At 49.7% G+C, this 19,945-nt stretch overlaps 2 protein-coding genes across 7 annotated transcripts in view; both read right to left on the reverse strand.

Annotated features, from left to right (window-relative positions):
* The window catches only part of LOC105478059 (polyprenol dehydrogenase), a 338,117-nt gene extending 318,964 nt beyond the window's left edge, over positions 1 to 19,153 (reverse strand). For all 5 annotated transcript variants that reach the window (XR_011618493.1, XR_011618495.1, XR_011618494.1 and 2 more), the window contains exon 1: positions 19,021 to 19,153. Coding sequence is in view for 1 of the 5 variants with exons in the window: in XM_071089377.1 (XP_070945478.1) it covers positions 19,021 to 19,129 (109 nt within the window). In the remaining 4 variants the exon portion in view is untranslated. The remainder of the gene's footprint in view (positions 1 to 19,020) is intronic.
* On the reverse strand, positions 4,480 to 19,158 carry LOC105478060 (E3 SUMO-protein ligase ZBED1). 2 transcript variants are annotated; one of them, XM_071089374.1, is made up of 2 exons: positions 19,021 to 19,158; positions 4,480 to 8,821 (listed from the first exon to the last, which is right to left on the reverse strand). In XM_071089374.1, the coding sequence occupies exon 2, from the start codon at positions 8,765 to 8,767 to the stop codon at positions 6,683 to 6,685; it is 2,085 nt and encodes a 694-aa protein (XP_070945475.1). In that variant the 5' UTR covers positions 8,768 to 8,821; positions 19,021 to 19,158; the 3' UTR covers positions 4,480 to 6,682. The 2 variants fall into 2 exon arrangements, with proteins under 2 accessions (XP_070945475.1, XP_070945476.1); XM_071089375.1 differs by having other exon boundaries at positions 4,480 to 8,818; positions 19,021 to 19,148.
* Positions 19,159 to 19,945: the final 787 nt, after the last annotated feature.

Raw genomic sequence — 19,945 nt, forward strand, 5'->3', positions numbered from 1 at the left:
GTTAGATAAAAGAAATTCAAAGTTCTAACATCACACAGCAATTATAGTTAATAATAATACATCGCATCTTTCAAAAAGACTAAAAGTAGATTTTACATATTCTCACCACAAAAAAAACTAGGTGAGGTGACATAGGTTAGAGTTAGGGTTATGTGAATATGTTAATGAGCTTGATGGTTAATATGTTAATTAGCTTGATTATTAATGTCAATTAGCTTTTATGTTAATTAGCTTGACTGCTAATATGGTAACTAGCTGGTTTAATCATTGCACAATGTGTACATGGACTAAAACATCACATCGTACCTCATATATATATATAATTTTTTTGTTAATGAAAAATAAATGTTCTACAAAAATGACTCATTTCCAGGCAGAAAGCAAAACAAGTCCCAGTTTCGAGGACAACTGTGACATATTTAATGGTGTCTCTCCTCTTAACACAGTTTATATGACCATGACCCAAGGGGCTCCAAGTTTCCAAGGAAAGGATTCCAGTTATGTGCTCAAGGAGTATCCACACTGGGCCGGGTGCGGTGGCTCACACCTGTCATCCCAGCACTTTGGGAGGCTGACGCGGGTGGATCACCCGAGGTCGAGTTCGAGACCAGTAAGGCCAATATGCTGAAACCCTGTCTCTACTAAAAATACAAAAACGAGCCAGGTGTGGTGGCGGGCGCCTGTAATCCCAGCTACTCAAGAGGCTGAGACAGGAGAATGGTTTAAACCCAGGAGGCAGATCCAGTTTTGGAAGCGATTTAAATTCTAGAAATTCTGCAGTAACTGGCTATTTGATACATTCTCAGAGTGTCTGCCTTTCCAGTTAAACACAAATAAAGTAGGAGTCCAGTGACCTCAAACACATTAGGGTAAGAACATATAAGATAAAAGCCAGTTGGAGCCTGAGTGTAAAAAAAGGCAATCACTCCTTCTGCATCAAAACATCTGCACCCACGGGTCCACCCGTCAGCCAAAAGCCACCTCAGCAATGCTCCCAAAACAGGGAAAAAAGAGTTACCCTCTTTCTTTAATGCAAACCTTCTAAGATAACGCACAATCTATGAGCTCACATAAATTAGGGCACAAAGAACCCAGCTGAAATCCTGGCAGAGCAAGCACAACTTCTGCTTAATCGTGAATTTATTTATTTATGTAGACAGGGTGTCACTATGTTGCCCAGGCTGAACTACAGTGGTGCAATCTCAGCTCATTGCAGCCTTGACTTTCCGGGCTCCAGCGATCCTCCCACCTCAGCCTCCCAAGTAGCTGTGACCACACATGTGTTCCACCATGTTTGGCTAATTATTATTATTATTTTAGAGACTGCATCTCTTGCTTTGTTGCCCAGGCTGGAGTGCAGTGGTATGCTCACAGCTCACTGCAGCCCCCAACTCCCAGGCTCAAGTGATCCTCCTAGCTTCGCCTCCTGAGTAGCTGGGACTACAGACATGCGCCTCCATGCCTGGCTAATTTTTTGTATTTTTAGTAGACATGGGATTTAGCCATGTTGCCCAGGCTGGTCTCAAACTCCTGGGCTCAAGCAATCCACCTGCCTTGGCCTCCCAAAATGCTGGGATCACAGGCATGAGAGCCACTGCACCTGGCCATGCAGCTGTTTTGATAAGCAATTCTGAGAAAACGCAAATGCCCCCCTGGCTCTTTTGTGATAATATTAACACAGATGACCGAATTACAGTGACAAAAACCTCACACGTGTTACCTAAGGAAACACAGAGCCCACAGGTTCCATCTGAACTGTTTCTCAAACCAGGACGAATAAGTGGATTCCAATTAGTGCCTAGAGAAAAAAGGAAAAAAGTGGCAAAAAAAAAAAAAAAAAAAAAAAGTAGAGCAGTTTCAACAAACTCCAGCCCTCATTTTTAGAAGGTCCACTTGCCAAGAACAGTGTTTACGTTCATAAATTGTTTTTCTGAATTTCTTAATGGTTGGGGAAAAAAAGAAGTCAACAAAGCAATAATATTTCTTGACACAACATTTATATGAAATTTAGTGCCCATGAACTGGGACTGGAATACACAGAGTCTCGCTTTTGCCGCCCAGGCTGGGGTGCAGTGGCACGACCTCGGCTCACTACAACCTCCGCCTCCCAGGTTCAAGCAATTCTCCTACCTCAGCCTCAGTACCTGAGATTACAGGTGCCCACCACCATGCCCAGCTAATGTTTGTATTTTTAGTAGAGAGGGGGTTTCACCATGTTGGCCAGGCTGGTCTTGAACTCCTGACCTCAGGTGATCCACCTGCCTTGGCCTCCCAAAGTGCTGGGATTAGAGATGTGACCCACCGCACCCAGCAATGGATGCTTTTAGACACAACGGAAGAACTAAGTTGTTGAGAGAAGAGAATGTACGGTCCACAGAGTCAAAAATATTTCCTCTCTGACCCCTTAAAGTTGACACCATCAGGGTATTGAAGCCAAGGACCTCCTGCATCTGACTGCAACACAAAATGACAGGCAGCCGCAGCTAGGGCGGAGCCTGGCTGCAAAGCCCTGAAACCTGAAAGCTTCCCAGAAGTTGCTCAGAAAGGAATCCATGCAGTTTGAGAAAACCTGGAAGAAATGAGCCAAACTCTGCTGTTTTCATGGTCTGAAGAAATAAGCAAAACACTGCTGTTTTGCTGCGGATGGTCCTGTGAGAGTTTGCATTCTCTGTTCACCAGGCAGGGGCATGGCGAGTTCATTTTATAAAACTCTCGGGTGAGCCCCAGGATTTGACGGAGAGGACAGGGCGGCGTGCCTGCGATCACGGTGGGGCAAACAGTAGAACTGTGCCCAAGCACATCTGAGACAAGGCGCAGGAAGGATCCGCCGGCGCAAAAGCAGGGGCTGACTGCGCCAGGAATCCGGGCTCCGGACCGCCTCTGCACTCATGAGCAAATCAACGTCACCACCGAGATTTCGGCGCCCCAAAAACAGCCCAGCCCGCTCCTTCCCACCAGCTGCCCCTTTACTAAAATATCCCAAACCTTTTCCTCACTTTCCCCAAGCTGTTTTCCTCACCCTTCGGACGCCCGCTAGGAAAACAGTGCGAAGCAGGCAATTCTGCAAAGGGGGAAAAACCCAGCAGTTCAGAGTGAGGCCTGTACAAGCTGCAAACAAAACCAAACCGAAACATCCCGCCACTGTGAGGAAGGAGTGTCACACAGGCCCTCACGGCAACTATGTCGGGGTGAAGGAAATGTCTCTACAAGAAATCAAGGACTAGAATTACTCCTAATGGGAGAAACGTGTAAACATGTCCCACTTAAATGAACATCATGATGCAAATGCTTAGTTATGAGGACTGAAAATGAACCCCTTTCAACCCAAAACATGCAAGAAAAAGAAATTCGACATTTTACTGATACCTAAGGGCAGGCAGTCAACCAATAGCGCACAGAAAGGCAAGTTTGGGCAGAGGGGCACATTCCGGGCAGAGGGGCACATCCGGGACTTCCTGTGTTTCTGGGGGGGGGGGGGGCATTGTTTTCTTAGGAGGGAGGAAAAGAGGGAGGGAGGAAGGAAAGCAGAAAGGGAAGGAAGAAAAAAGGGATGAAAGGAAAAGGAAAGAGGAAGGGAGAGAGAAAAGGGAGGGAGGGACAGAAGGAGGGAGGGAAGGAAGAAGAGAGGGAGGGAGAGGAGGAGGGACAGAGGGAAGGAAGGAAGGAGGGAGGGAGGGAAGGGAGAGAAGGGAGGGAGGGAGAGAAGGGAGGAAGGAAGGAAAGAGAGGGAGAGAAGGAAGGAAGGAAGGAAAGGAAGGGAGAGAAGGAAGGAAGGGAGAGAAGGAAGGAAGGGAGAGAAGGAAGGGAGGGAGAGAAGGGAAGGGAGGGAGAGAAGGGAAGGGAAGGGGAGGGGAGGGAAGGAAGGGAGACAAGAAGGGAGAGAAGGGAGGAAGGAAGGGAGGAAGGGAAGGGAGGGAGAGAAGGAAGAGAAAGAAGGAAGGGAAGGGAAAGGGAAGAGAAGGGAGGGAAGGAAGGAAGGAAGGGAGGAAGGAAGGATTGGTTGGCTGAAGAAAAGGGAGGGTTGGAGGGAAGGAGGAGGGAAGGAAGAAAGGATGTGACAGGAGATGAGGAAGACAGGAAGAGAGGGGAGATAAGGAGGCTGCGGGGAGAGGGAAGGCGCTGATGCCATCCGGATCCATCCAGGCTGCCTCGTCCATCGGGCCTCCTTTTATACAACTATCCACTAAGTGAAGGAACTGGCAAAAGGGAACGCTTTCACCAGCTGCCGACTTGATTCACTTCGATATTTTGATGCCAAAACACCCGAAAGTACATCATAACTTGAGGACAGACAGATGAGAAAGAGGAGCACAGAAGTGACTGCGGGTGCCCTGGAAAAAGTTGCTTTAAACAAGGACCACAACAAAAATAAAAATAGTAACAACAAAAACCCTCCCTCCACTCCCAGAATCAAGGGATTCAGACCAGACCAGCTGCAGTCCGGACGGACACGCGGCAGACGAATGAACGAGCAGTTCATGTAGTTCTCTGGTTTATTGAACAACAGTCCAACTTTAAAGCATTAAATAAGAAGCAACCATTTAGGAGGGGAACAATGGCTTAAAAATAAAAATGAAGACAGAGCCAGAGCAGTTCACATTTTTCACATGAGTGACGAAAAGCAAATGATTGAGACGGAAAGGGAACGTTGGCAATGCTACAGAATAGAGGCCCCGGAGGCATGGGCTGCCCTGCGTCCCCAGCCTCCGGGCAGAACAGAGAGCAGCCCCAAAGCCTGCCCCACTGTGTCCCTTCCAGCTGCCCTTCTGCTGAGAACACCCGGAGCTGAGGCTTCCAAGTTCATGGCAGAACCGCTTCCCTTAAAAAGCAAGCAAAGGTTACGTGGATTTCTCCCGCGCTTCCTTCTCTAGACTTACACCGGCTCAGGACGTAAGGATAGAATTCTGTGCTGCTTGTAGCCCTGAGAAGTCAGCAGCTGTGAAATGCAGGTAGTTCCTGCTTCACCCTCTGACACCCAGAGTTCTTCGGGTCTCGGCAGAACATTGCCTGGAGCTGAGTGGGGTCATCCCTCCTAGACACCGTCCTCCCCAGCCCACCTTGTCTTCACGGAGGCAGAGAACCTGCTGCACGTAGAATCCAACCAATACGCTAAGCTTCATTAAGTATTTTTCCTCCACTTAAAAAGCAGTTCTACATGTTGGAAAACGTCTTTGTTTCCCTGAATGACTGAAAGCAACTCGCAAGAATCCAGCCACGGAAAACCCCCCCGGTGGCAATGTTTTAAAATTCATTTCCCCTGTGGTATTGAGTTTAAAAGAGAAGCAGCAAGAGTCCTTTCCGGTAATCAAAAACACCCTATGTGGAAAAGCTGGCCGCATGGAGGAACTGGACTTTTAGGGCTGACACACACAAGACATAACCTCCAGACCCGTGAGCCGCCCACTTTTGTTTCGTTTTGAGACAGAGTCTCACTCTGTCATCCAGACCGGAGTGCGGTGGCGCAGTCTTGGCTCACTGCAACCGCCACCTCCTGGGCTCAAGCGATTCTCCCACCTCAGCCTCCCGAGTAGCTGGGATTACAGGCGCACGCCACCACACCTGGCTCATTTTTTTGTATTTTTAGTAGAGACGAGGTTTCACCATGTTGGTTGGCCAGGCTGGTCTCGAACTCCTGACCTCAGCGTGAGCCACCACCCAGTTTTCAAGGACCAACTCCACAAAGTGAATTTTGGCAGGGAGCAGGAAGCAGGCTGACAGCAACCTGTCGAAAATACAACACAGTCCACACCATTTTTTTTTTGTTTTTTTTGTTTTTTTGCTTTTTGTTAAGTGCCTGCATTTTTTACTCATCTGTCACATTTTTAACCAAACATTAAAAAAAAAAAAAAAGGTCTCTCAGGTCTCTCTTTTGAAGAAGGGCATTTTGGCTAAAAGGACTCTCCCCATTTCCCAGAAGCAAGAGGTCCCCGCTTGCATGAGAATGTAAACATGAATTCAGTGATCTGGACCTCGCAGAAGTCACACATGATGATCAGGAAAGGTTCGTTCGACGCCACCCAGAATGTTCCTGTGTGTCTTCTAAACCCTCCCAGGGAGAACTTGAATCAGATATGGTATGGTGTGGGTCTCAAGTATCTGTGAAGGAACAGCTCCTCTAGGCTCTGCTGCATGCGGGGCGTTGAGCATTGCAATTCCCAAGCAGAAGTCACCAGGGCCCCGGGAATAGGGGAGGAAAGAAACCCACTCAAAGCCGCCTCTCTTGTGTCTTCTTTTTTCTTTTTGAGACAGTCTCGCTCTTGTCGCCCAGGCTGGAGTGCAGTGGAGCGATCTCAGCTCACTGCAACCTCCACCTGCCAGGTTCAAGTGATTCTCTGGCCTCAGCCTCCAGAGTAGCTGGGATTACAGGAACGTACCATCATGCCTAGCTAATTTTTGTATTTTTAGTAGAGACAGGTTTCGCCATGTTGGCCAGGCTGGTCTCCATCTTCTGACCTCAGTTAATCTGCCCACCTCGGCCTCCCAAAGTGCTGGGATTACAGATGAGAGCCACCACGCCTGACCCTCTCTCGCTTCTCGAATCTCTTTCCTTTTTCCACCTTCTAGGTGTCAAAGACAGTGGATGGTCTCTGAGGTTCAAAACCAAGCTGACCAGGTGAGTATTTACAGCAAAGCATCCAATGGGCTGCTGCGGGGATGACCTGTAAGACAAGACGCTTCCTCGCTACAGGAAGCTGCTGTCCCTGATGCCAAAGAAACCGCCGCTGACGCCGTCCCCCAAGGAGAACACCTGCTCCTGGTCCAGGCCCCACTCCCCCTCATCCTGGTCCTCGGGTTCTGCCTCTGCCCCACTCCGGGCGTTCTCATACAGAAACACCTGCTCGTCCACGTGCGCGGGGGCCAGCCGGTTCCTCTTGGCGCTGACCACGTTGGCGGCGGAACCAAAGAGACGCTCAGGCGCGACGCGCGTGGCTGTCACGCACCAGTACTTCTGAAGCACCTTGGGCAGCAGGGGGAAGAGGGCCAGGCGGTCCGACCACCACTTGAGGGGGTCTTCGTTGAGGCCGAGCACCTTCTGGGATTTGAAGTTGCTCAGCTCCTCCACCACCTGGGCGTGCCATTCTTCCTGGTCCTCCACGCCGCCCGTCTGGCAGAAGATCTCGGCCAGCATGTTGTTGATGACGCTGGTGGGCGGAGGCGTGGACGTCCGCATGAGCTTCTTTACGGGAGGCTCCTCGGGCACCGGGAAGATCTTGTCCTCGGCCGGCCGGTAGCCGCCGTCTTTGACCTTGTCCAGCAGGCCCTTGGCCTCTTCCACTACGCGGTTCTCCACCTGCTGCCGCTCGAAGGCAGAGAGGAAGGGCAGCCTCTTGTAGCGGGGGTCCAGGAAGGTGGCGACGTTGAGAAACATGTCAATCTCAGGCGTCTCCTGGTAGGTCTTGGAGAGCTCCTTGGCGATGACCTCCTTGGCCATGCTGAGCTCCTTGGAGTCGGTCTCCTTGATGTTGAGCGTGGTGTTGAGGAGCATGTGCAGCAGCGGCTTCACCATGCTGATGGTGGGGTACCTGGAGGCTGACAGCATCTCGGCCACCTGCTTGAAGGGCTGCAGGAGCTCGACCAGCCCCTCGATGGTGGCCCACTCGCTGGCCTCCAGCATCAGGTGGTGGTTGTTGCTGTCCTCCACCAGGACCCCGGCGATGACGAACTGCTGCTCCTTGAGGCGCTGCAGCATGGCCAGCGTGCTCCCCCACCAGGAGACGCGGTTGCTCACGAGCATGCAGTGGGCCACGTTCTGCTGCTTCTGCTTCTCATAGAGCATGTACATGGCCACAGCAGACTGCTGGAAGTACTCCACCAGTTTTCGGCAGCGCGACAGCAACGCCCCCAGCTTCGGGAGCTGGAAGGCCTGCTGGATGCCGGCGTTGAAGGTGTGGCCCAGGCAGGGCATGTGCACAGCGATGTCCAGCAGGGAACACGCCTTCACGATGTCCTTGCCGTAGTTGGTGGTGGCCCCGAAGACCTTGGCGCTGATGCCCCACTCGATGAAGACCTCGTAGAGCACCCGCGTGATGGTCTCCGCCGTGTTCTCTTCGGGCACCTCGAAGGTCTTCAGGCAGCGGGAGCCCACGGACAGACAGTTGGGGGCGCCCAGGCCCAGGAAGTGGGCGGCCAGCGTAACGTAGGCACGGTTCTGGTTCTCGCTCCTCCACATGTCAGTGGAGATGCCACACCAGGTGGCCTCGGCCAGCTCCTTCAGGATCACCTCCCGGACGGCCCCGTACTTCTCAGGGATGGCCTTGGTGGAGATGTACTTCCGGCTGGGCAGCTCGTACCGGGGGTCAGCCGTCTTCAACAGCACCTTGAAGGTGGGCTCGTCCACGATGGAGGCCGGGTACAGCCCCTCGCAGATGAGGCCCAGCACGGCGGCCGTCAGCTCTTGCTGCTTCTTGCTGTCGTAGCCGTGGCCAGCCTTGACAGCCAGCGCGTCCTGCCCGGGCTGCTGGGACGACTCAGGCTTCAGCTTGGAGAAGGCGGTGGCAAAGGCCTCGCGCATCTGCTCCGTGTTGCTCTTGACAAACTCGCAGAATTCCTCGGGGTGGTTCTTCTCCAGGTGGTAGGACAGGTTGGAGGTGTTTCCGGAGTAGGCGATCTGGGCCATGCAGATACGGCAATAGATTTTCTTCCACTGCAGGATGCATCCCTCGGCATTGGTGTCAAAGCCAAAATACTTCCACACCTTGCTCTTGGCGCGGGGGTGGGCCACCAGCTTCAGGTCTGTCTGGGAGCTCTCCAGGCTTTTATTCTCCATTGCTTCTCCACTGGAGCCTGCCTGCTTGGACGGCCGCTCATGCGTGGGGACCTGCTGAGAAGGGCCAAGACAAACACAGCATGAGAAGGGACCCAGGCAGATGTGGGAGCCCTGCTGGGGAGACAGCCGGGGTGCCGGGGCAGCTCCGCTTTCAACCAAAGGGCACTGGGGCCGGACGGCTGGACCTTCCTTGCGGGTCACTTTTGCAAAGCGGAGGTGGGAAGCTAGCGCAGGAACACACTCTTTCTTCTACGTCAATCCAACGCAGTGGTGCCGCACGTGTCAAGGTACAGGTTTGCGAGTGAGCACGGCATTTTTGCAGGGCTGTACCTGACAAGTGCCTTTTTTTTTTTTTTTTTTTTTTTGAGACAGAGTCTCGCTCTGTCACCCAGGCGGCAGTGCAGTGGCGTGATCCTAGCTCACTGCAACCTCCGCCTCCCAGGTTCAAGCGATTTTCCTGCCTCAGCCTCCTGAGTAGCTGGGATTACAGGTGCCTGCCACCATGCCCAGCTAATTTTTGTTGTTTTAGTAGAGATGGGGTTTCACCATGTTGGTCAGGCTAGTCTCGAACTCCTGACTTCAGGTGATCCACCCGCCTCGGCCTCCCAAAGTGCTGGGATGACAGGCGTAAGCCACCGCGCCCAGCCTGACAGTGCCCTTCTCATCGCAGGGGCTTGTTGTTCCTGTTCTAAGAGCTTTGCCAAGCACCTGCCACGTGGGAAAGCTGCGTAGATCTTTTCTGGGGATGCCACCTACATAGAAGAGTCCACAAGCGGCCAGGCAGGCCCCCTCTCCCCCGGCAACCATCACAGCAAGAATCGCTGTCGAACGCCACCTGAGCTTCATTAACTGCATTAAAGAAGCCAAACAGGACCTCCATCTGGCTACAGCCGGATTTCCTATAGCTAAGAGGCATTGCACATTCTTCTCCAACTTTATGGTTTAAAATGAAGCCATGTGGAATGTCACAGGCTTTGTTTTTAGCACAGGTACATCCGTGATCTGTAAGCACATCTGAAGAAGCATGGATTTCTCAATCCCTGGAACTTCTCAAAATGCCCATTGTATCCAGTCACACCTGTGGGCAGAAAGGCCCAACTGGGTAAATATCACACACCTGTGCAAACATCATCGGGCACTTGGTGTGGAGGCTTAGATGACCCCGAAGCCAGTCCCCAGGGTTCCTGTTGAGGTTGAATACTCACACATACAGGCCCTTCCAGGTGCCACGCAGGAGGCCACCTCTGTGACTGGGTTGCCCAAAATGACAGCTGGGCTTTGTTAAAAGGTGTAATTGTATCTGCAGGTGTCCAGTACAGCACTCAGGAGGGTAAACAACGAAATGCACCACCCAAGCACGTTCAGAGTGTCGGCACAGTCAGTGCAAGGAAGCATTATTTCAATGATCACTATAGTGGGTTGAAAAGCGTCCTCCTCTGCCAAAGAAAATCTGTATCCACCTGGTACTTGTGACCTTGTTTGGAAAAAGGGTCTCTGTAAATGTATTAATAACGAAAGCAAAGATCTTAAGATCAGATTATTCTCAGTCGGGGTGGTCCTAAATGCAGTGACCAGTGTCCTTAATAGAAGACAGAAGAGGAGACACAGACACAGAGGAGAAGGCCACACGAAGACAGAGGCCGAGACTGGAGTGATGCAGCCACAAGCCCAGAGTGCCTGGAGCCCCCAGAAGCTGGGAGAGACAGGAAGGATCCTCCCCTGGAGCCTCCAGAAGGAACTGCTAAAATCATGGTGGATTGAACAGTGGTCCACAGAAAGATCTGTCCACATCCTAAAGCCCAGGACGTGGAATGAGATCTTACTTGGTTATAAGAAATTTTGTAGATCTAATGAGTTAAGGATCTGGAGATGAGGTCATCCGGGATTCGGGTAAGCCCTAAATGCGGTGACAAATGTCTTTATAAAAGACAGAAGAGGAGATACAGACATGGAGAAGGCCACATGGAGTACACAGAGAAGGCCACATGGAGAGAGAGACAGAGGCTAGAGTGAAGATGTGGCTGGCCTGAAGCCCAGGGACGCCGGGAGCCCCCAGGACCCGGGAGAGGCAGGAAGCACGCTCCGCCTAAGCCTCCGGAGGGAGCGCAGCCCTGAGACACTTTGATTTCAGACTTCTGGCCTCCAGAACTGGGAGAGAATAAGCTATGGTTTTAAGCCCTCCGGTTTCTGGTACTTTATTACAGCAAGATATTCTGAAGGTTAATTTTGCCCCCAATAATGAGTAGAGGTCTTAGAAAGGCCCCCCGTCTTCATGGGCAGTCGCGGCCTATGTTGCTGGCTTTCCATCACCGGTGCCTGTCCAGCGCTTTTTAGGGAGCCGCCACCATGTGCCAGGTGAACTGGGCATTACCATAGCCTAGCAGCACTGCTTCCCAAGAGTAGGGTGCAAGGATGGGGGTCCTCTGACCAATACCAGCATCCTGGTTTGTTCTAAGGTAGCAAGCCAAGAGAATGAATAACACAACCGGGACTTCCAGCAAACGGGGAACCCTCAAGCTGCATGTTCTGCAGCCGAGTTAGGGTGGGGCCCCTGGATTACACAGTCAGCGGAGGCAGAAAATCATCTCAAGGGGCCTCGGTCTAGCTCTGAAATGCTCGCTTTTAAGTCTGACCTGAGTGAGAGGACACAGCTGTTATCAGATCCTCCATCGTCATCGTCATCATCATCATATTATTTGGCTGAAACAGGTTTTGGTACTTGGGGGAAAAGGTTTACATTCCATTATTATTATCTGTGCTATTAGGCTGAAAGAGGTCCCAGTCCTCAAACAAAAGTTTACATTTTATTATTATTATTATTATTATTATGAGGCTGAAAGCGGTTCTGGAACCTGAAGGAAAGGTTTCTATTCCATTATTTATTACTACTTTTATTATGATTAGGCTGGAAGAGGTCCCAGTGCCAGTAACAAAGGTTTATATTCTAATTATTACTGTTATGGTTGTTATTATTATTAGGCTGAAAAAGGTCCCAGTACCTGTAGCAAAGATTTTTATATTGGCACCAGGTGCAGTGGCTCATGCCTGTACTCTCAGCACTTTGGGAGGCCAAGGCAGATGCATCACCTGAGGTCAGGAGTTTGAGACCACCCTGGAAAACATGGTGAAACCCCTCCTCCACTAAAAATACAAAATTAGCCAGGCGTGGTGGTGGCACATGCCTGTAGTCCCAGCTACTCGGGAGGCTGAGGCTTGAGAATCACTTGAACCCAGGAAGCAGAGGTTGTAGTGAGCCGAGATCACGCCATTGCACTCTAGCCTGGGCAATAAGAGCAAAACTCCATCTCAAAAAAAGAAGAAAACAAACAAAAAAAAGATTTATGTGCTATTATTACTATTATTTTTAGGCTGGAAGAGGTCCCGATACCTGGAAGAAAAGTTCATACTCGGTTATTATTATCTGTCTGAAGGAGGTCCTGAAAGCTGGAACAAACGTCCAAATTCTATTATTATTATTATTGTTGTTATTATTATTATTATTGTGATCATTTGACTGAAAGAGGTCCCAGTGCCTGGGGCAAAGGTTTCTATTCTATTATTATCATTGTCGTTATTATTATTCGGCTGAAACAGGTCCTGATACCTGTAGCAAAGGTTTATATTATTATTATTGTTATTATGCTGGAAGAGGTCCCAAATACCTGGAACAAAAATTTTCATTCCATCATTATTATTATTATTAGGCTGAAAAGAGGTTCTGGAACCTGGAGCAAAGGTTTGTATTCTATTATTATTACTTTTGTTATTAGACTGAAAGAGGTCCCAGTAACAGAACAAAAGTTTATATTCTATTATTATTATTAGTTGGCTGAAAAAGGTGCCAGGACCTGTAGTAAAGGTTTATATTCTATGATTATTATTAGGCTGAAAGAAGTCCGAGTACCTGGAACAAAAGTTTATATTTTATTATTATGATTTGGCTGAAAAAGGTTCTAGTACTTCAGTCAAAAGTTTATGTTCTATTATTATCATTGGGCTCACAGGTGTCCCAGTACCTGGATCAAAGGTCTATATTCTATTAATACTATTCTTATTATTACTATTTGGCTGAAAAGAGGTTCTGGTACCTAGAGCCAAGTTTTATATTCCACTATTATTGTTATTTGGCTGAAAGAGGTCCTAGTACCTAGAAAAGAAAGTTTATATTCTATTATAATTATTATTACTATCATTAGTATTGGTCTGAAAGAAGTCCTAGTACTGTGAATGAAGGTTTATATTCTATTATTCTTCTTATTTGGCTGAAAGAGCTCCCAGGACATGGAGCAAAGTTTTATATTCTATCATTATGAGCATTATTACTATTGCTATTGTGATTATTGGGCTGAAAAGAGGTCACAGTACCCTGAACAAAGGTTTATATTCTATTATCATTAATATTATTGTTATTTGGCTGAAAGACATTCCAGGAGATGAAGGAAAGGTTTATATTCTATCATTATTATCATTATTACTATTATTGAGCTGAAAGAGGTCGCAGTACCCTGAACAAAGGTTTATATTCTATTATCATTAACATTATTGTTATTATTTGGCTCAAAGACATTCCAGGAGATGAAGCAAAGGTTTATATTCTATCATTATTATTACTATTGTTATGATTATTACTGGGTTGAAAGAGATCACAGTACCCTGAACAAAGGTTTATATTCTCATTAATATTATTATTATTTGGCTGAAAGACGTCCCAGGAATGTGAAGCAAAGGTTTATATTTTATCATTATTATCATTATTCCTAGTTATTATTATTATTGGACTGAAAGACGGCCCAGTACCATGAACAAACATTTATATTCTATTATTATTATTATTATTTAGGTGAACAAAGGTTTATATTCTATTCTGATGATCATTATTATTATTTGGCTGAAACAGGTCTAGTACCTGGAGCGAAGTTTTGTACTGACAGCAGAAATTCCCAAACCCCTAACCAAGTGACTCCTGGATGGAGGCACAAGAAGCTCCCTCCTACATATCTCCTGCTGTCAGAATCCCATGGGACTCTCAGGTAAAGCATCGCCCACACAGGAGGTGGGTTCCACCTGAACCCACGTAACAGCCACAGCGGAGCTGGCCTTTCGTAGTGAGTACCCTCCCTCCTCCTTCCTCCTCCCTCGCAGTGCTTCCGTGCACACAAGGCCACAAATAAAGGTTGCTGCAAACCAGCCTCTCACTGTCTCATTCTTCAAGGCTGGTGCGGCATCCCAGGGCGGGATTGCGGGGGATACTCCCCAGAACGCCCTCAGGGGGCCGGCGACTTCACGTTTCCAATTGCACATCCATGAGAGGCCAGTAGACGTGCCTCACATGACTCTTACCAGAACGACACGTCACAAGACACCAGTGTGAAGAAGCAGAGGAAGGAGCCAACCCTTTGTGGATGAGGCCGACAAAACCCTAAAACTCAGCCATTCTTCTCCCTAAGTTTTTGTTATTTTGGAAATGACAATCATTTTTATTTTAAAAAACATACAACACATGGCCAAAGGGTAGCAAGTTTCTGTTCGATGGGAGAAATAAGTTTCAGTGACCTACTGCACAGCGTGGTGGCTATAGTTAATAGTGTATTACGTATTTCAAAATAGCTAAAAGAGGTTTTTATTTTGATTTTTTTTTTTTTTTTTTTTTTTTGAGACGGAGTCTTGCTCTGTCGCCCAGGCTGGAGTGCAGTGGCGCAATCTCAGCTCACTGCAACCTCCGCCTCCCGGGTTCACACCATTCTCCTGCCTCAGCCTCCTGAGTAGCTGGGACTACAGGCGCACACTGCCACACGCAGCTAATTTTTTGTATTTTAATAGAGACAGGGTTTCACTGTATTGCCCAGGCTGGTCTCAAACTCCTGAGCTCAGGCAATCCACCCGCCTCAGCCTCCTAAAGTGCTGGGATTACAGGCGTGAGCCACTGTGCCTGGCCCACTAATAGATACTTTAAATGTCTTGTGTGCAGTGTATACTGCTTGGGTGATGGGTACACCAAAATGTCACAAATCACTACTAAAAAACTTACTCATGGAACCAACCACCACCTGTTCCCCTATAATCTATGGAAATAAAAAAAAAAAACAGAAAAACAGGTAAAAGAGATTTTAAATGTTCCCACCACAAAGGAAAAATAGCAGGTGATAGATGTTAGCAAGATTTAATTATTCCACAATGCCAACATATAGCAAAGCATCACAATGTGCCCCATAAATGTACACATTTATATATTTATATAAAAATATCAGTTGTTTTCATTTACATCTACATTATATAAATACAACTTACTTGTATTTTATATTTATAGAAAAGTATAAATTATTCTAAAAATATATATATTTAATAAAAATAAAATATATAAACAATAAATATATTACATACATTCTTGGTAGTAACATGTAACTGGCCTGTTACCATTACTTTTAAATAAATTGTTAAATATGTTTTAAATTTGTTTTAATGTCTAACAGGATGACTTATTGACTGTTATAGTCCACAAAAACAAAAACTGTCCGGGGTCCTCGTTTTTTTGAAAGGGATTCTATGATCAAGAAGTTGGAGGCCGGGCGCAGGGGCTCACCCTTGTAATCCCAGCAATTTGGGATGCCAAGATGGACGGCTCACCTGAGGTCAGGAGTTTGAGACCAGCCTGACCAACATGGAGAAACCCCGTCTCTGCTAAAAATACAAAATTAGCCAGGCATAGTGGCATATACATGCCTGTAATCCCAGCTACTCGGGAGACTGAGGCAGGAGAATCACTTGAACCCGGAAGGCAGAGGTTGTGGTGAGCCGAGATCACGCCATTGCACTCCAGCCTGGGCGACAAGAGCAAAACTCGGTCTTGAAAAAAAAAAAAAAAGAAGTTGGAAAACTGCTGTTTTTACTTCTACCTGATTTCTAATAGCCACTGTTCACTACTTATAAAACCAACAAGAATTAACTTTCCCTTTATAGGTTAAAAAAAAAAGTTTGAAAAGTAGGACTTCTATAAATAGCTTTGTAAGTGGGCCAGTTGGCATATTTTTCGTAAATACTCACTCCTGTGGTACAGCATTTACGAGTCCATTTTGCATCCCAGAAAGTGAAGGAATATTCTGTGGCCTATTATTTACAATAGAACTTTTAAGAAAAATTCTGTACAGTACTGGAACTGGGCTTGACTATAGGTACCATCAATTTTCTCTCCTTTGCAAAACTCATTGATGCATCAGAGAAAATGTAATTTCTAAACAGATCACCCTGTTATTAATACTGGTGGGTAGAGACTTTCTTCACTCAATACGATCATTTTCAACAGATTTCAGGCCATATCAATGTTCAAGTTTTGATGCCATACTAGGATATTAAATACACTGATTAAATCACCTATTTTTAAATCCAACCAACAGATACACCTTACTGAATGGGCCACATGGACAGTCTTAAGAACACAGGGGCAGAACCTTTTATAGGAATTGTCAATTTGCTTCTAAACCCCCTCTGTAAAGGCATGACCAACATCTATGATTAATTTGTAATTATCTTGTTTTTCCATGATAAACTGGAAGAAGACACCATTTAGGAGTGGATTCCAGCGGTGATTTCTTCCTTCTCATACTATGTAAGTCAACTCATGTGGAATGTGTAACCCAGGCATTTCCTTTGTAAGATATCTAAGAACAAGCTCCACTTGGAAGTCCTAAGAAAAAACTGCCCTTGCTTCCAATCTGCAGTGGGGAAACTGGCCCTCGTGGTTATTCAAACAGCTTAGCTCAAATGCCCTGGACAAAGTTCAACGTTTCCTCACCAACAGCAAAGGTCCACCAGAGAGAAGCAAATAAAAAACGCCGTTTAGGAAGCTGGCCACCAGCAGACCAAGGAAAACGGCATTCCTCCATCGATAACAAAAATTATTTTTAATCCATACACAGGAAGGGGCTCGATGAGGACAAGCTACTGAAGTTAATCTTTAGAGAAGACCATTCTGTTTCGATACACACCGGGTACAGAGTCCCTTGGCAGACACGTGACTTCACCAGAAGCTTGTCCTCTTTAACAACCTTCTGTTGTTGTTATTTAATCAATAAAAGGAAAAAAAAAAAAGAATCCACCCCTCCTTTCTAATGCACAAAGAGCAAGTTTTTCAAAGGCCAGCATTTTGGTGAGCTGCTGCAGGAACCCCAGCCTCTTCTGCCAGGGTCCACACAGGCCCTTAAGAAGGTTTAAGGGGACCTTTCTGTAAGCAAAACTAAAACATCATCTTCTGAGAGACGCCACACAACTGTTCGCTGGCTGTAAACCGTTTACCTTGCAACTGATTACTTACTTCAAACAAACATGCTCTCCTGCCCTAGGAAGGCCTGACTGCAGTTCCTTTACGCTCCTTCTTCTACGCACTTGTAATTATGCTAAGCAGGTTTAAAAAACAAATACTGAAGCCAGCCTGGCTGAAAAAGAAAAGCTTAGCTCACAGAAAACTCAAAGCTTTTTCTGGCGAGAGGCGGGAGAGAGTGAGGCTCATTTTAAAACATCCACTCCAGGCACGCTTCTCAAAGTGTGGAGCTGGGACCCCTGGGGTTCCCTCAGTGGGTGCAGAGTGGAAGTCGAAAGTCATTTCACAATAAGGCACCCAAGCGCTTCGCCTGGCTGACTCCCAGTCTCCCAGAGGCGTGCAGCAGTGTCTTCCAGAGGCCTCCTGACATGCCACGAAACCGTCTACAGAGGCAGAAATAACAGCTCTCTTCTTAGGCTGGACATTTAAGACATATGGGGCAACGTACACCCCCACCCCCACCACACTGACCCTCTGAACGCTCTGTTTTGGAAAACCGTCATTTTTGAAACAAAGTGTCATTTAACCTAACATGGAATTATCATTCCCTTTATACCAGTTCACAAATAATTGTTTACAGGTTTCTAGGTTTAAATTGAGAATATGGGCTGGGTACAGTGCTGCTCTGTCTGTAATCCCAGCAGTTTGGGAGGCCCAGACTGGAGGATTGCTGCAGGCCAGGGGTTCAAGACCAGCCTGGGCCACATGGTGAGATGCCATCTCTACAAAAGATTTAAAACATTAGCCAGGCGTGGTGGCTCACGCCTGTAAACCCAGCACTTTGGGGGACCCAGGTAGGAGCATTGCTTCGGCCCATGAGTTTCAGAGCAGCCTGGGCAACATAGCAAGACCCTATTGCTACAAAAAAAATTAAAACATTAGACAGGTTTGGTGGCTCACACCTGTAATCCCAGCAGTTTGGGAGGCAAAGGCAGGAAGAGCGCTTGAGCCCAGGAGTTTGAGACCAGCCTGGGCAACACAGCAAGACCCTGTCCACAAAAAATTTAAAACATTAGTCGGATGCAGTAGCTGGTGCCTGTAATGCCAGCACTTTGGGAGGCTGAGGCAGGACTGCTTGAGCCCAGGAGTTCGAGAGTAGCATGGGCAACATAGCAAGACTTCATCTCTACTTCCTATTACAAAAAATAAATTAATAAATTCTGAACCTGCAAATCTATGAATATAAGTAATCTTCATACACAAAACACAGTGGCGGTCCTCACTGATGAGTTCAGACAGTAAACGAGTCCTGCAAAGTTGGAGATCTGTGACTCAGAGATGTTTACAAAGGCCAAGGAAACAAAGTTGCCACTTACCGGGCCTGCCCTCCCCACCAGACCTCCGTGGCTCCCCAGTGCCCGAGCAGCCGCCCCTGCGTCCCCTCTGGAGACGTTCTCCGGAGAAGGGCCCGTCCTCACTTACCCTGGGGTGGGTGGGGGTCGAGGTCCCTGGGACGCCCCCTCCTCCCCTCCGGGGCCTGGCGGGGGCGCGCGGTCACTGGCCGACCGCAGGCGGCAGGCAGAGCCGCCTGCGGTCTGGGGCGCGGGGCGTGCGAGCCCCCGGGTCCCCGGCCATGGCCCGGAGGTGTCAGGGTGGGCCGGGGGGCGGTTGCACGGGGGCGGCTCGGTTGGAGCCCGACCCGGGACAGGCGGGGAGAACACACGCGCGGGGAGGGAAGGGCCAGGCCGGGCCGGGCCAGCGCGGGGGGCGCGCAGAAGAGCCGGCGGGGACGGGAAGCGCGGGGCGGGGAGGTCCCAGGCGCGCACGCCCCCCGCAACCCCGGCCCCACCGCGACCCCCGCCCAGTCCCACTTCCGGGAGCGCCACCGCCTCGCCAAGGTCACGCAGAGACCCCGCGCTCCCGCCCCCGAGCCCGCCCCGGCCCGCGCCCGCGCCCACCCGGGTCCCCGGAGCCCCGACCCCCACCCCGCCCCGCTGACCTGGCTCCAGGAAGCCCCCGCGGCAACGCCGTAGCAGCTGCGCCAGGATCACCGCGGCGCCGGCCGCGTAGACCCGCAGGGCCGCCCGCGCCGCAGACAATGGCGACATGGCTGCCCCGGCCGCGCCGCCGCCGCTTCCGCGCCGCCCGCGGGACTCTGCGCCCGCCCGCCCGGACCGACGGCGGAAACGCGCCCGCCCCGGACCGCCCCCTGCCCGCCCCGGACCGCCCCGGCCTGCGGGGACCCCCCAACCCCAGACCCCGTCCGGGCCCGCTGGGATCCCGCACCGCCTGCAGGACTGGGGACCCCGAGCGGACCACCGACCCCAGCCAGGACGCCCCCCCCCGGGACCACAGACCCCAGCCAGGACCACCCCTCCAGGACCACTGACCCCAGCCAGGACCACCCCTCCAGGACCACTGACCCCAGCCAAGGCGCCTCCCTCAGAACCACAGACCCCAGCCAGGACGCCACTCCAGGACCACTGACCCCAGCCAGGACGCCCCCAGGATCACTGGGGATCACAGTCAGGACCCCCCACTCAGGACCACAGACCCCAGCAGGGATCCCACACACACACCCACGGCCAGGACCACAGACCTCAGCCAGAACTTCCCCCCGCCCACCCCCAGGACCACAGACCCCAGCAGGGACCCTCCACACCCCCACCAGGACCAACGACCCCAGCCAGGACGCCCCCAGGACCACAAACCCCAGCCAAGACCCCCACCAGGGGTCACAGACCCCAGCCAGGACCACCCCAGTACCACAGGACACCCCTGGGACCACAGACCCCAGCCAGCACCCAACTCAGATCCATAGACTCCTCCCAAGAACCCCCGCAGGACCCCAGACCCCTGCTGGGACCCCCAAGGCCACAGACACCCCCACTGGGGCACCCCCAGACCACAGACCCCCCCCCAAG

Source organism: Macaca nemestrina, chromosome Y, assembly GCF_043159975.1.
Source record: "Macaca nemestrina isolate mMacNem1 chromosome Y, mMacNem.hap1, whole genome shotgun sequence".
In the NCBI taxonomy this organism is placed as follows: domain Eukaryota; kingdom Metazoa; phylum Chordata; class Mammalia; order Primates; family Cercopithecidae; genus Macaca; species Macaca nemestrina.

Bases quoted from the DNA above. Each gene is read 5' to 3' on its own strand.
- LOC105478060 (XM_071089374.1), bottom strand. From the start codon at position 8,767: ATGGAGAATAAAAGCCTGGAGAGCTCCCAGACAGACCTGAAGCTGGTG.